The sequence below is a fragment of the Pteronotus mesoamericanus genome, unplaced genomic scaffold, assembly GCF_021234165.1.
Source record: "Pteronotus mesoamericanus isolate MK-2021 breed Mesoamerican mustached bat unplaced genomic scaffold, CSHL_Meso_final scaffold_85, whole genome shotgun sequence".
NCBI lineage: Eukaryota > Metazoa > Chordata > Mammalia > Chiroptera > Mormoopidae > Pteronotus > Pteronotus mesoamericanus.
Window position 1 is genome coordinate 74,369,713 of NW_026555329.1, and position 14,403 is coordinate 74,384,115.

General features: G+C 38.2%; 1 protein-coding gene across 6 annotated transcripts in view; it reads right to left on the reverse strand.

Moving 5' to 3' along the window:
• BRAF (B-Raf proto-oncogene, serine/threonine kinase) overlaps positions 1–14,403 on the reverse strand; it is a 121,533-nt gene that overhangs the window by 66,400 nt on the left and 40,730 nt on the right. For all 6 annotated transcript variants that reach the window (XM_054563986.1, XM_054563984.1, XM_054563989.1 and 3 more), the window contains exons 3-5: positions 13,646–13,909; positions 1,436–1,539; positions 501–603 (exon numbers count right to left, since the gene is read on the reverse strand). In XM_054563986.1, coding sequence (XP_054419961.1) covers positions 501–603; positions 1,436–1,539; positions 13,646–13,909 — 471 coding nt within the window. The remainder of the gene's footprint in view (positions 1–500; positions 604–1,435; positions 1,540–13,645; positions 13,910–14,403) is intronic.

Genomic DNA, 14,403 nt, shown 5'->3' on the forward strand with positions numbered 1-14,403 from the left:
GTGATATGCTTGTTGATGTTTTTTAAAGGTAAAGAATATCACAAAGAACAAGACTCCATTTTTAGTTTAAGAATAGGAAAGAAATGGAAAATAGTAAAAAGAGAAAGGAGAAAACCTTAGGCTCACAGATATAAGCATACATGTTTGTATACATAGAAAGAAATCAGAAGATTACACAATAATTGATTAATACTAGTTTACCTCTAATATGGTATTTTCATTTTTACTTGATATACTTTTTATCATTCAAATTTTCTTTTTATTTTCTTTTACTAGTGGTCATGTATTGCTTGTTTAAATTCAAAAGAAAGTATAATAATTAAAGTAAAACTCTTTAGTTTAAATTCAAGTTTTTTAAAGAACAGAACTGATTTTTAACTTGGGTAAAATATCAAACCCCAAATGATTCATCCATATTTCATACTTCCTACATAAAAATTCATTCACAAGAATATAAACATTTTTGACATTTCAGGAAAAAAAACAGGAAAGGTACATACAAAGTTGTGTGTTGTAAGTGGAACATTCTCCAATACTTCTACATGCAATTCCTCTCCAGTAAGCCAGGAAATATCAGTGTCCCAGCCAATCGGCTTCTTCTCTCTGAAAAGTGTAGACACAAGCCTTTCTTGGTAATCATACCTAAAGTCTTCATTTACCTCATGCTGAAGATATGAAAATTGGTTATTGAGGGGCTAGTAATGGTGAGGGAGGTTTGGCTCCCTGGTCTTCCATCGTTAGAAATTTAAATGTCAATAAATTAATTTTTAAGTTTACCCCAAATAAATGTATCACTCTTGGACAAACAGCAGGGTAAAGAGATGTACTCTTTTCTTCAAGTCAGCTCCAGAAAAGACCTACAACAGCAGAAAATGGATTGTTCCTGGCATCCAAAAAAAAAAAAAAAAAAAAAAAAAAAATTCACAGGTACGGATATATCTATCCAAAGAAAAAGAGTACTCAAGGGACAACATGCCCCAAAAAGGATAATTTTTAAAATGGGATTCAAAATGGGGGGGGGGGGGCGGCATATCTTGGCATGATTTTAGATGCTTTCTGAAAGAAAAATAGTTCAATATAAAATGTTAATTTGATAAGCCTTTTGTGAAACTATGAGTTTGTGCTAAAAACAGGGGAGTGGGGATGAGCCCACTATTCAAGTAAGTCACATTCTAAATGGTTCAAAAATTTTAAGAATCACAAATTCCAAGTAAAGTCATTTGATCAGAGTGACACTATCGTTACACACAAAATATCTAATATGAACTCCAAGGGCCTACAAGATTTATCCTTAATTTAATATTGTTTTCGAAAGTTGATTTTCAATTCCCTAGGTTTAGTTAGGTAAAGATCTTAGAGAAAATCCCAAAGTTTAAGGTCTGAGGGTTTTTTCCCCTATTTTTGAACAAAATTTCACATCATATACAAACCATACCCATCCTGAATTCTGTAAACAGCACAGCACTCTGGGATTAGACCTCTCATCATCAGTGCTTTCTTTAGACTGTCCCGGACTGTAACTCCACACCTTGCAGGTACCTACAGTATCATAAATGTATATGAGGTAAAGGGAAAAAAAAATTATGTTTTTCACATCATTTTTTAAAATAACTCAGTAACTTACCTTCATAATATAATACCTTGACTGTCACATTGATTACTATGTCAGATACAACATCTTTTCTACAGCTAACTTAATATGAAAGGGAAATTATGACAAGATATCTATTATTACTCACCAACTTAAAGTTTTAGTTTATTAAAATTATAAAATATTTAAACATATCAAAGAAAACAGAAAATATAACAGATCTCTATGTACCCATGATTGAGGAGTAATAGATGTCAACATTTAAAGCAAAATCAATTTTGATCCAACATTATTTAAAGCTAAAAACTGTTTAATCCTTCCATCACACTGATGGTCCTTAAGAGATGTCTTACTGGTCCTAAAGACAGGAGAAAGAAAATAAGTGTCTTAATGTGTGTAATTGTTATTTGTTATATAGTTGCCTAGCGCCCCTATATCCTCAGGGAACCTGCCCTTTCCTAAAAATTCACATGGTACTGAAGAGACTCTTAATCAAGGGTCACTACTTTTCTGGCTACAAGTGACATAAGCTGACTAATCAGTGTTCCATATCCCTGGCAATAGCAACTGATCCAGGACTAGATAGATATATGACCCCAACACTAAATTTATAGGTGGACACTGGTGAGAGAATTCTTCTATTACAGTTACAGCACAACAAGCAGATAGAAACCTGGAGCCCCCAGTGGCCATCTTTCCCACTACATTGAGAAAATCTGGTTACAGAATGAAGCTAACCTGGGGAGAAGCAGAGAAGACACTGGGAGTGGACAGGGAAGGGCCACTGGCAAGGGAGGTAAAAGGAAGCTTTCATATTTTTGAAATGATCCCTATTTTGACCTTTACTGTATGCCCCCAACTCCTGGTAAATGTGAGTAGTTTATAACTGAAGGAGAACTGACAAACACAATGTGGACTAAAGTGAGGCAGTAGTAGTTCAGGTTGGGCAGTTTTAACAGTTGAGGGTTGGGGAGAAATAGAGAAAATAAAATTAAAGGTTTTATTCTTTTAAATCACTAAAGTACTTAGCAAACCAAAAGTTCCCAAAGAAACTGAGTATCTTTATGCTAGAAGGGGAAAAAATGGAGTAAGGGTATATAAAAGACAGCTGAACTTAAATAGTTGATTGAAGGGGAAATAATCCAGAAAGTCAAATTGGGACCTATGATTAGAGAAAAACAGGATGCCAGATTTAGCTCAATATAACCATTAAAACTACCCAGCAAGGGGAAAGTTTCTCATGAAGGACTAGGCTCTTCATTGGAAGTATGCATGAGACTGGACTGGTACAGCGGATGCTCTTTATTTGTGCCTTCTGCATTTGCAGTTTGTCTACTTGGTAAAATTTATTTGTAATTCCCAAACCAGTACTTGCAATGCTTTCATGAACATGTGACGAGGAGCAAGTCCAACGTGCACTTTCCCAGCTGAGGCTGAACAAGGTGACACCGTGCCTTTATGTTCTAGCTCTCAAGACTGTAAACAAGTGCCCTATGCCAGTGGGCTTTTAAGCTAATGGGCCCCAGCAGACTGAAAAAAATAAACTACCTAAGGACGAATATATAGAGACCATCTTTGGCTCATTTATATGATAGTAACCCCATATTTGCCCTAGGAGTAATGGTTCAATATTCACTAATACGGTGTTTGTAGAAATTGTACAGAACATAACTAATGTCCATTAGCCATACCATCCAGAAATAATGAACTGAAGGGAAAGCTCACCTTTCCCCTTTGCTATTCATATTCTGTCTACTCTAATGTAAAAATTCCTTGATTAGTAACCCTATCTTAGTTTTAAACCCCATTCAATCTATCCTATTCCATGGCATCATAGATATCTTTCTAAAGAAGGTATTCTTAACTTTTGTGTGTGTCAGACTTCTGAGACTCTGATGGCTCAGATGCTCTCTGACATAAAATTTCAGGGAGGATTAACAGACCTTGAAGCCCGTGTATGGATTGCTGAGGCACCCAGTGAACTCTGATTTAGAATCCCAAAACAATCTTACATTTCATTAGTCTGCTGAAAACTGTCCCACTATTTATAAGGCAAAATTCAAATTCCATATGGCATATAAGACAATGAACTGGGACTATCAACTCTTCGGTTCTTTTGGTAATTTCCCTCATGCATTTCTGTAATGCCATTTTCAAATATAGCTGTGCTCCCTTATGCTTCTCTGCACAGCTTGATTCCAGGTGTAAGTTTATTTCATCAGCAGGAAAGTTTGTTTCCCTCTCTTTCACAGAGGGAAAGTTGTCAATCACTCTTTCTCCATTCCACTTCTGCAGGCTGATTTTTTGGGTACTATTTGTTCCTTCATGATAGTGCCTGTTCAACAGACTGACAGACCAGTGGAACAAAAGACCAAAACAGATTCCAAGACATGAAGGAAATTAGGAGAAAATAAATGCGGCATCTAAAATAAGATAAAGATGAACTTTTTAATAATTGATGTTGGGACAACTGGAACCAAACTACAAAAAAAAGTTCATCTATACCTGAGATTGTATATGAGGATTAACCAGAAATAGAGCAAAGAATTTAAATGCTGAAAAAACAGACAAACCATAAAAGAACTGAAAGAAAACAAAGCAAACTCCTTTATAATCTCAAATGAAGAAGGCCTTTATAAGTATGAAGCAAAATCTGGAAACTATAGAAAAAATAGTAAATTCAGCTGCATAAAATTAAGAGCCTTTTTAGATGACAAATCAAACACATTATAAGCAAAGTCAAAAGCCAAATGCGAACTGGGAAAAAATATTTGCAACTCATATAACAAGCATGTTCTATACAGAGAGGTCCAAAAAAATGGAGATCAAGACCAACAACCTAATAAAAAAGTGGGCCAAGTTCAGTAAGGACAGTTAATAGGAATAGAAATATAAATGGCTTTCAAATATATGTAAAGGTGGTGTTCAACCTCACTGAAGAAAGCAAGCTCAAACCTCCGAAGATATTTTTTATTTAGCATATTGGCAAAAATCCAAAAGACTGACAACAAACTGTCAATCAGGTAGTGGTAAACAGGCATCTTCTATATTGCTGGTAGCAGTGTAAAATAAAGTTAGACCCATGAAGCAAAACTTAAAAGTACCTATGAAAATTACAAATGTAAATTTCTCTCTTTTATCTAGGCAAACCTACTTATGGTACACTATACTGGTAAGCTATAGCTGTGTGTATCAGAAGTGCATCCCTTTCTATGAATATATCAGTTTGTTTAACCATTCACCCCTTGATGGACATCTGGATTATACTCAGTTTTGGATTATTTAAAAAAAAAAACTACTAAGAATATTTTTATACAGATCTTTGTCTGGTAAAACAAAGCCTTGGTAGAGTGACCTAATGTAGTAGGTGTTCTGTAGGGTCCAATGACACAGCCTTCCCAATTGCCCAAGCTGGGCACTTGAAGTACACCCCTTGTGTAGACCGTGTCTACTCTCCTACTGTAATTGAGCCTTGATTCCTTGTGGCAGGTCAAGGAGAGAAATTTATTCTCAGGCTGATCAGCTGCAAGGAGTGGGTACAATCACTAACCTCCGACCTCTGACCACTGTGGAAAATCAACTATACAAGGACCCATTCCACAGAGCAGGACTAACTTCAGTGGGGCTCTGGTGGCCGCTGACTCTGTCCCCTGAGTGCGCTGCATTTGGATGCGGTCGGGTGGTGACGCTTGGATGCGGTCTGAAGCTGTCCACTGGGTGCTCTGACTCTGAGGCCTCCTGGGAGGTACGGGCCAGGGTCGTCCGCTGCCTGTATTCTGCCCAGAGCGACCCGGCATGAGCTAAAAAGTGATTTGCAGATTGCTGCTATTTGTGCTGGTCTTGGAGGCGTCCGAGAGAGAGGCCAAGCTGCAAACCAAAGCCGGCTGCTGCTGATGCCAGGCCTGGGGCCACTTAGTGAGAGGTACAGGGCACGTTCAGGCCAGATGCTGCTTGTTTGAGAGATTTTAGGAAAATCACCACTAGATTGTAATGCCAACGCAAACTATATGCCATGTATACAAATACCTGTACCTCAGTTTCATTCCCTTTGCTCTGTTTATCCCTGTACCATGCTATTGCTTTATGTCCTATTGTCTGGTAAAACCAGTCGTCTTCTCCTTATTATTCAGAATAGTTTTTAAAAAAACTATCATTTTACAGTCCTTCCGTGAGAATTTTTTAATTGTATTTTATTGATTATGCTATTACAGTTGTCCTGCATCTTCCCCACTGCCCCCCCTCCACGCAGCAGCTCCCACTCCCTCAGGCAGTCCCCCCACCATTGTTCATGTCCATGGGTCCTGTGTGTAAGTTCTTTGGCTGCTCCACTTCCTACACCGTACTTTAGATCCCCATGGCTATTCTGTGACTACCTATTTGTACTTCTTAATCCCCTCGCCTCTTCACCTATTCTCCCCATTGTCCCCTCCCATATGGCAGCCATCTGGTAACTAACTTCTCTTGCTGCTTTTAAGAGTCTCTCTTTCTCTTTAACCTTTGGCCTTTTAATTATGATGTGTCTTGGAGTGGGCCTCTTTGCGTCCATCAATATTGGGACTCCCTGCGCTTCCTGGACTTGCATGTCTATTTCCTTCACCAAATTACGGAATTTTTCTTTCACTCTTTTTTCAGATACATTTCCAATTTCTTGCTCTTTCCCTTCGCCTTCTGGCACCCCATAACGTGAATGCTGGACCTCTTGAAGTTGTCCCAGAGGCTGTTTATACCATCCTCATATATTTCATTCTTTTTTCTTCTTGTTCTGCGTGGCTGTTTTTTGCTTCCTTATGTTCCAAATCATTGATTTGATTCTTGGCTCTATCTGCTCTACTTTTGTTTCCCTGTAAATTGTTCTTTATTTCAATCAGTGTATCCTTCGTTTCTGACTGGGTCTTTTGTATGCTGTTGAGGTCCTTACTAAGTTCTTTTTTTTCCTTTCTTTTTTTTAAAAGATTTTATTTACTTATTTTTAGACAGAGGGAAGAGAGAGAGGAGGAGAGGAAGAGAAACTTCCGTGGGTGGTTGCCTCTCACGTGCCCCCAACTGGGGACCTGGCCTGCAACCCCGGCATGTGCCCTAACTGGGAATCGAACCAGCAACCCTTTGGTTTGCAAACCAGCGCTCAATCCACTGAGCCACACCAGCCAGGGCGTTATTCTTGAGCATCCGTATAATCAGAGTTTTGAAATCTGCATCTGACAGGTTGCTTATGTCCATTTCCTTTAGTTTTTTTGTTTTTTGTTTTTTTCCCCCCTAGAGTTCTGACCCGTTCTTTCACTTGGGCCGTGTTTCTTTGTCTCCTCATTTTGGCAGCCTCCCGGTGTTTGTTTCTATGTATTAGGTAGAGCTGCTTTGACTCTGTGTCTTGGTAGCGTGGCCTAATGTAGTAGGTGTCCTGTAGGGTCCAGTGGCACTGCCACCCGTATCACTCAACTGTGTACTCGAGGTGCGCCCTTTGTGCGGGCCGAGTACACCCTCCTCTTGTGGTTGAGCCCTGGTTGTGGCAGGCGGGTCAATGGGAAGAATTTGCCCGGGCCAGTCAGCTGCAAGGACTGGATGTGACCACTGACCACCAACCTCCATCCTCCGTGGAGGATCGGCTGTGCAGGGGCAGGGTGGTGGTGCTGACGTGGGTCTGTAGCTGTCCACTGGGTGCTGTGGCCCTGGGGTTTCTCGGGTGTTGCAGGCCAAGGTCAGCCCCCACCAGTGTTTTGCCCGGGGCCACCCTGCCCGAGCTGTACAGCAATCTGAGATGGCTGCTACTTGTGCTGGGCTTGGAGATTCCCAGGCAAAGCCACGCTCTGAATCTAACCTGGCTGCTTCTAGGGCTCACTGGAGCCTGCTGTTCCTTGTTTGATGGGATTTAGGAGCCAAGAGCAGCCATTGTTATGGAAAAGTCAGCTTGGGTGGGCCTGTAAGTCGGGTGGGGCAGAGTCACTCTACTCTGGGGATCTCCAGGGCGGGTCAAACAGTGGTAGCCAGGTCGATGGAGTATCGGATATGGCACCAGCCTGCAGGCTCTGTGGGGGGGAGGGTTTAGGGAAGGGACAATGGTCCCTGCTCGCCTTAATGCCAGACACTTCAGTTTCTGCCTGTATACCACTGTGCCCCTTTCAAGCTGCTGCCCTGGAGCTGGAACTCAGTGAGTCTGAGTAGATGAGTCTGTGTGGGTCTTTATGAGGAACTTCTTGGGGCTCCAGCAGTTTCTTCTCCCGACTCAATCCCCGCCGGTTTTTGCAGCCAGAAGTTGTAGGCACTCATCTGCCTGGCACTGGTTTCCTCGGCTGGGGGGCCTGGTGTGGGGCTGGGACTCCTCTTTCCCAAGATACTCCTCTTGAATTTTTATCTACCACACGCGGGTGTGGGACCAGCCTCTTCCATGTCTGCGCCCCTCCTACCAGTCTGGGCGGATGTGGTTTCTATAATTCCATGGTTGCCAGACTTCCATTCAACTCGATTTCTGATGTTCCTGAGTGATGTTGGTTCTATATTCTAGTTGTAATTTTGATGTGTTTCTGCGAAGAGGTGAGCCATGTTTGCCTACGCTACCATCTTGACCGGAAGGTGCCCATTTTTCAAATAGGGTTGTTTAGAGTTTTTTGTTGTATAGTTGTAGGAGTTTCTTAAAATACATTCTTAATATGAACCCCTTATTAGATATACGATTTATGAATACTTTTTCCCATTCTGGAGAGTGTTCTTTGATTGGCATAGGTTGTAATTTTATGTAGCCAAATTTCTCTAATTTTACATTGTCTGTTATTTTGCTGTCATACCTAAGAAAACACTGCTAAATCCACTGTTTTGATGTTTCCCTCTATGTTTTCTTCTAAGAGTGTTACTATTAACTGCAGAATTAATCCATTTGAAACAGCTTTGTATATGGTGGAAGATAAGGGTCCAACTTTACTCTTTTGCACTTGTATATCCAATTTTCCAAGCATCATTTGTGGAATGGACTGTGTTTTCCTCACTGAGTGATGTTGGTATACATTAGTGAAAGATCTGGTGATCATAAAAGTGAGAATTTATTTCCAGATTCCCTATTCTATTTCATTGTTCTATGTGTTTGTCTATGCCATTATCACAATGACTTGGTTGCTTTGTAGCTTTGTAGTAAGTTTTGAAATCAGAAGTGTGAGACCTCTGACTTTACTCTTTTACAAAAATATTTGGCCATAGAAGATTCCTTGCGATTCCACATGAATTTAAGGATGGCTTTTTCTATTTCTGAAAAAAGGAATGCTATTGAGATTTTTGAAAGGGACTGTATTACTAAAAGTGCCAAATTGTTTCCCAAAGTGGTTGTACCATATTTCTACCAATTTTTCATACCAGTGTATGAAAATTCAGTTATTCCATATCCTCACTAACCGTTGGTATGGCCAATTTTCATTTTATCCATTCTAGTAGATGTAGAGTAGTATCTTGTGACTTTAATTTGCATTTCCCTAAGGAATTATGATTTGAGCATCTTCTCATGTGTTTATTTGCCATCTTTATGTCTTCTCTGGTGAAGTACCTGTTCAAATTCTTGGCCCATTTAAAATTTATTTTTGTTACTGAATTCTAAGAACTCTTTATATATCCTGAATCCATGTTTTTGAACAGATGATTATTAGTCTGTGTTTTGTCTTTTTATTCTCTTAACATTGTCTTTTGAAGAGCTAAAGCTTTTAATTTTGATGAAGTCCAATTTATCAATAAAATAACTCCCCTTCTCTATGGTTTCATTTTGAGGTTTTAATTACCCATGATCAACTGTGATCTGAAATATTAAATGAAAAATTCCAGAAATAATTCATAAGTTTGAATGTACAGTGATTCTGAGTAGGGTGACGAAATCCTGCACCATCCCACTAGGGGCATGCATCATTCCTTTGTCCAGTGTATCCGCACTGTATACACCATCCATGTGTCAGTCACTTAGTAGCCATCTGTTAGATTGACAGTCATAGTATCTCAGTATGTGTGTTCAAGTCATCCTTACAGTACATTCCTTATACTGCCACAGTGTCTTCCTCATTCAGCTCACTTGATTTTCTCATATAGGCATTGTATCATTTCATATCATCACAAGGGTGAGTACAGTACAGTAAGATACTTTGAGAGAGACCACATTCAAGTAACTTTTACTATAGTATATTGTTATAACTGTTCTATTATTGGTTATAATTGTTAATCTCTTACTGTGCCTAATTTATAAATTAAACTTCATCAACAATCACTGGGTGTCTTGGAATGTATTCCCCTTGAATAGGACTACTGTATGTTCATTGTGGATTGTGCTTTTCATGTAATATTTAAGAAATTATTGCCAAATTCCAGGTCCCAAAGACTTTATCCTATGTTTTCCTCTACAAACTTTGTAGTTTTAGGTTTAATTCTTACTTTTTATTCTCTCCTGTGTTCAATTTCTTTCTTGAAGAAATATTTGGGTAGCTCCTCCAAGTAGAACCTGGGAGAGATAAACTCATCTAGAAAGGTCACTATAATGCCTTCTCTCATAGTGTACCAAGCTAGCTAAACTCACAGTTTAGCCAAGTGACTCACAGGCATCTCTCAGCACTTTCTTTATATTTTATTGTCTTATACAGCTGCCTTGAAGAAATTTGTGATAATCTAACTGAAATTCTTTTCTAGATTTTTTTCTCCCTAAGTGCTCTGAAGCAATATTCTTTCATTTTGTTACATCTGTAAGTATGGATTCAAATTTACTTATCCAACTTGGGACTTGTGTTCCCCAAATCTTTACATTCATGTCTTTCATAAATGTGAGCCATCGTTTCTTTAAATTTTTCTCCATTCCTTTACTTCTCATTTTCTAGAACTGTTCTTGAGGCTTATAATGAAATTGCTCACTCTTTCCTTCACACCACTTAACCACTCTTTGAACTTTTTATAACTTTCTTTGCTTTACAGAGTTCATTAATTCTCTCTCTCTTCAGTTGGGTTTTATCTTTTTACCGCAATTAAAAATTGAGGTAATTAATTTAAAAATTTTATCTTTTTACCAGAATTAAAATTTAAAAAAAAATTTTAGGTCGTTGCCTGCAGCCCTTTTTTCATTGCTTTTAGAGAGAGAGGAAGTGAGGGGAGAGAAGTAAGTATCAGTGTGAGAGAGAAACATGGACTGGTTGCCTCCTGCACGTGCCCCAGCAGGGGATCAAACCCACAACCTGGGTATGTGCTCTGGCCAGGGACTGAACCTGCAACCTTTTGGTGTACAGGACAATATTCCAACCTACTCAGCAACCTGGCCAGGGTTCCACTGAATTTTTGAAAATAAATATTATAATTTTCATAAAGCACTTAACACAGCTCTGTAGTATGCTGTACCTTTTTTGTTTTTTTTAAAGATTGCAGGCTGGTGCTCAGTCCACTGAGCCACACCAGCCAGGGCTGTAACTATCTTGACATATTGAAATTTTATTTAAAGTGTTACATTGCTACTTCCTCAAATCAGAACTAGTCCCTTCATTTTTTTCCCCTAGTGACAACTGTTTCTTTTGAACTTTCTAGTTTTCCTTTATTCTATGTTGTTTGAATTTTTCTAACTCTATTATGAAAACTTCAAACATAGAGAAATTAGAATAATAGAATTAACATTCAATTTCTCTGATTTAAAATTGTCTTTTTAATATATTTCTTCTCTCTCTATATTTTGTTTTCCATTATACCATCTGACAGCAAGTTCCAAATTGATTGAGATTAGAAGTCAAAGTCAGAATAATGGTTATTCTTGAGGGTGCGTACTGAATTGGGGTTGGGGGAAAATCCTTTCAAGCACTAGAAATGTTCTATATCTTGATCTGCATAGCAGTTACATTGGTAAAAAGTCACTGAGTTATACATTTGGGATTTGTACGCTTTAAATTATATTTCAAAAAGAGGGTAGGGGGAGTTGCAGGCATGATGATAACGCACCCCTAAATACTTACGCATGTGTTTTCTAAGAATAAAGATATTTTCCTACTTAATAACTATTATCACACCTTAAAAATTATTAATTCTACAATAGCACCTAATATTTAATCAACATAAAAAATTTCCCAAGTCTCAAGAATACTTTTTATAGCTCTTCCCATCCTAGTTCCAAACCAGGATCACACACTTTATTTAGTTGTTATACTTCTTAAGTCTTATTTAATGTAGAATAATCCTCAACCTCTTAATCTCCATGACATTGAGGTGGTTTGTCTTAGAAGATGTCCATGTTCTGATTTTGCTTGTTTCCTCATGGTGCTTATTAACTCCCTGAGTTTCTTGTAAATGGAAAGGTGCAGAAACTTGACATTCAACTTGCCATCGTTTTTAGCAAGAATACTTCATGTATGATAACTGTTATCCACTGACTTTTTTCTTTTGTTCTTTCTTTTAAAAAAAATTTAAATTTGTACTGAATTTATTGAGGCGATATTAGTTAATAAAATTATACAGGTTTCAGTTGTACAATTCTGTAACACATCTTCTGTATACCGCACTGTGTGTTCACCACCCCAAGTCAAGTCTCCATCCATCACCATTTATCCTCTCTTTACCCTCTTCTACCTCCCCTTCCCCCCTTTCCCTCTGGTAATCACCATGCTAGTGACTGTGTCTATGACATACGTGCATACATACATTCACTTATTTATTTATTTCGCTTAATCTCTTTACCTTTTCCATCAAGCTCCCTAACCCCGCTCCCCTCTGACAGCTGTCAGTCTGTTCTCTGTTATCTATGAGTCTGTCTGTATTTTGTTTGTTAGTTTATTTTGTTCATTAGATTCCACACCAGGAAATAATATGATACTTGTCTTTCTCTGACTGGCTTATTTCACTTAGAATAATATTCTCTAGGTTCATCCATGCTGTCACAAAAGGTGAGATTTTCTTTTTTATTAAATTTGAAGACCACTTGGAAGTTCTATTTTGTTCCTTCTTAAGAGCCTAATCCAGCTGTTTCTAAATCTTCTAACTCACTAATGGGAGACAGTTTCCTTGTGTATTTTATAAACTGGGATTTTGAGCTTGTCAGTGGGGCAGTCTCTCTGTGAATTCCATGACACCTAAATGGGCCAGGGAGGGTTTTGCATTTGGTTTTGCCCTGTGCCTGAGTGCTGTTACTGTTCAAGGACCAGTTGTTATGTTAACTTCTTGGGTTGAGAGAACCCCACACTATGGTGAAACCAGATCTATCGTTAAAGAGTTCACAGGGTAATCTTTAACCTCTATCTGGAGCCCTGGCAAAGACAGACATGTTTCATTGTTACTTATGTGTTGGTGAGTAAATTTTCTTCCAGACCCTTTCGCTGAGGGTAAAGCTCCTCAAAGCTTGGGATTTATATTAATATCTGAGTCCCAACTATGTCTGTGACACTGGCTGAAGCTCCCAAATATTGACCTTCACATCCATCCCTTTTTTGCACAGGGTGAAAAACTGACCCCATAGGAGGTCACTATAGCACAGGTGCTGTCTGAGAAAAACTACTTTGACTTTAGTTGTATTTGAAAGTGAAATGGTTTTTGTTAATATCAAAAGCAACCATATACATTATAAAAAGTAGTGATATATTTAGGTGCATTATTTACTAAGTCTACTGACAATACTTGCTACACTTGAGGATTACAGACCATCCAAAATAATTCTGCAGATTTCCTTGCTCTAAATGTTACTTAGAGTACTCTGTTCCAGTGGTGACACTAATGATCAACAATCAAAAGCTATGTAAACAAGAGGAAATAGAAATCCAAATAGAGATTTCTCATGGGTGCAAAGTGAATCTTACCTGCTAGATGTTAGACAACAAGCAAGTACCAGTCTTAAAATTCTGATTGATTCTGAACTAGTATTTAGACTTGAGTGTCAAATCTGACACTAAAAACAATACAATTTGTTACAGTTAAGGAACACAGACTTTGGCACCAAATAATTGTCTTTTCCTCCGTTTAAAACGCACGCTTCAATATGCATAACCACTGAGTATGAAGTGATAATATATTTCATTTTCATAACTGGTCTTTCTGAAAAATACAAAGAAAAGGCAATGATGATATTAAAAGTTGACTCACCACTGTCCTCTGTTTGTTGGGCAGGAAGACTCTAACAATAGGTTTTTGTGGTGACTTAGGGTTGCTCCGTGACACATCTGTGGGATTTTGAAAAACTGAAAGAGATGAAGGTAGCACTGAAAGGCTAGAGGAGGAAGAAGATGTAACGGTGTCCGTTGATGCAGAGCTAGAAACAGAAAAATCAGTTCCATTCCCCAGGGATTCCAATAACTGTTGTTCTCTTTGTTGGAGGGCATCTAGCTTGCTGGTGTATTCTTCATAGGCCTATAAAATAAAGTAGACTTACACTGAATCTGGACTTTTTTCCTGACAGTAACAAAAGGAAATATAACATTTAAGTCCTTATTTATAATTTCTTTTTAATTTAGCTAACAGGGTTTTATGTTACAAAATAAGCACTGAAAGTACTGTAAATGAATACTTCTACCTTTAAATTGATAAATCTTTTGTTATAAGATACTACATTATATTCAGAAACTGATACACATATATAGAAGAGATGTCTAGAATATAGGAGTATTAATAAATGAAGATAGTATAAAATGCTATATTATATTACATCAAGGACAAGTACCTTCTTCATTAAAATTTTTTCCCCAAAAGATGTTGTGGGCACATAGAATTTTATACCGTTCTTTCCCTGCTCAAAGAACAGACAAGCAAGTTGTAAAGGAGATGAAGTATCGGATTTGTCAAAAAACAAGACTCAGGTACATAATGCCAGAGCTCACCATTACCACTAAAACCTCTTCAATAGG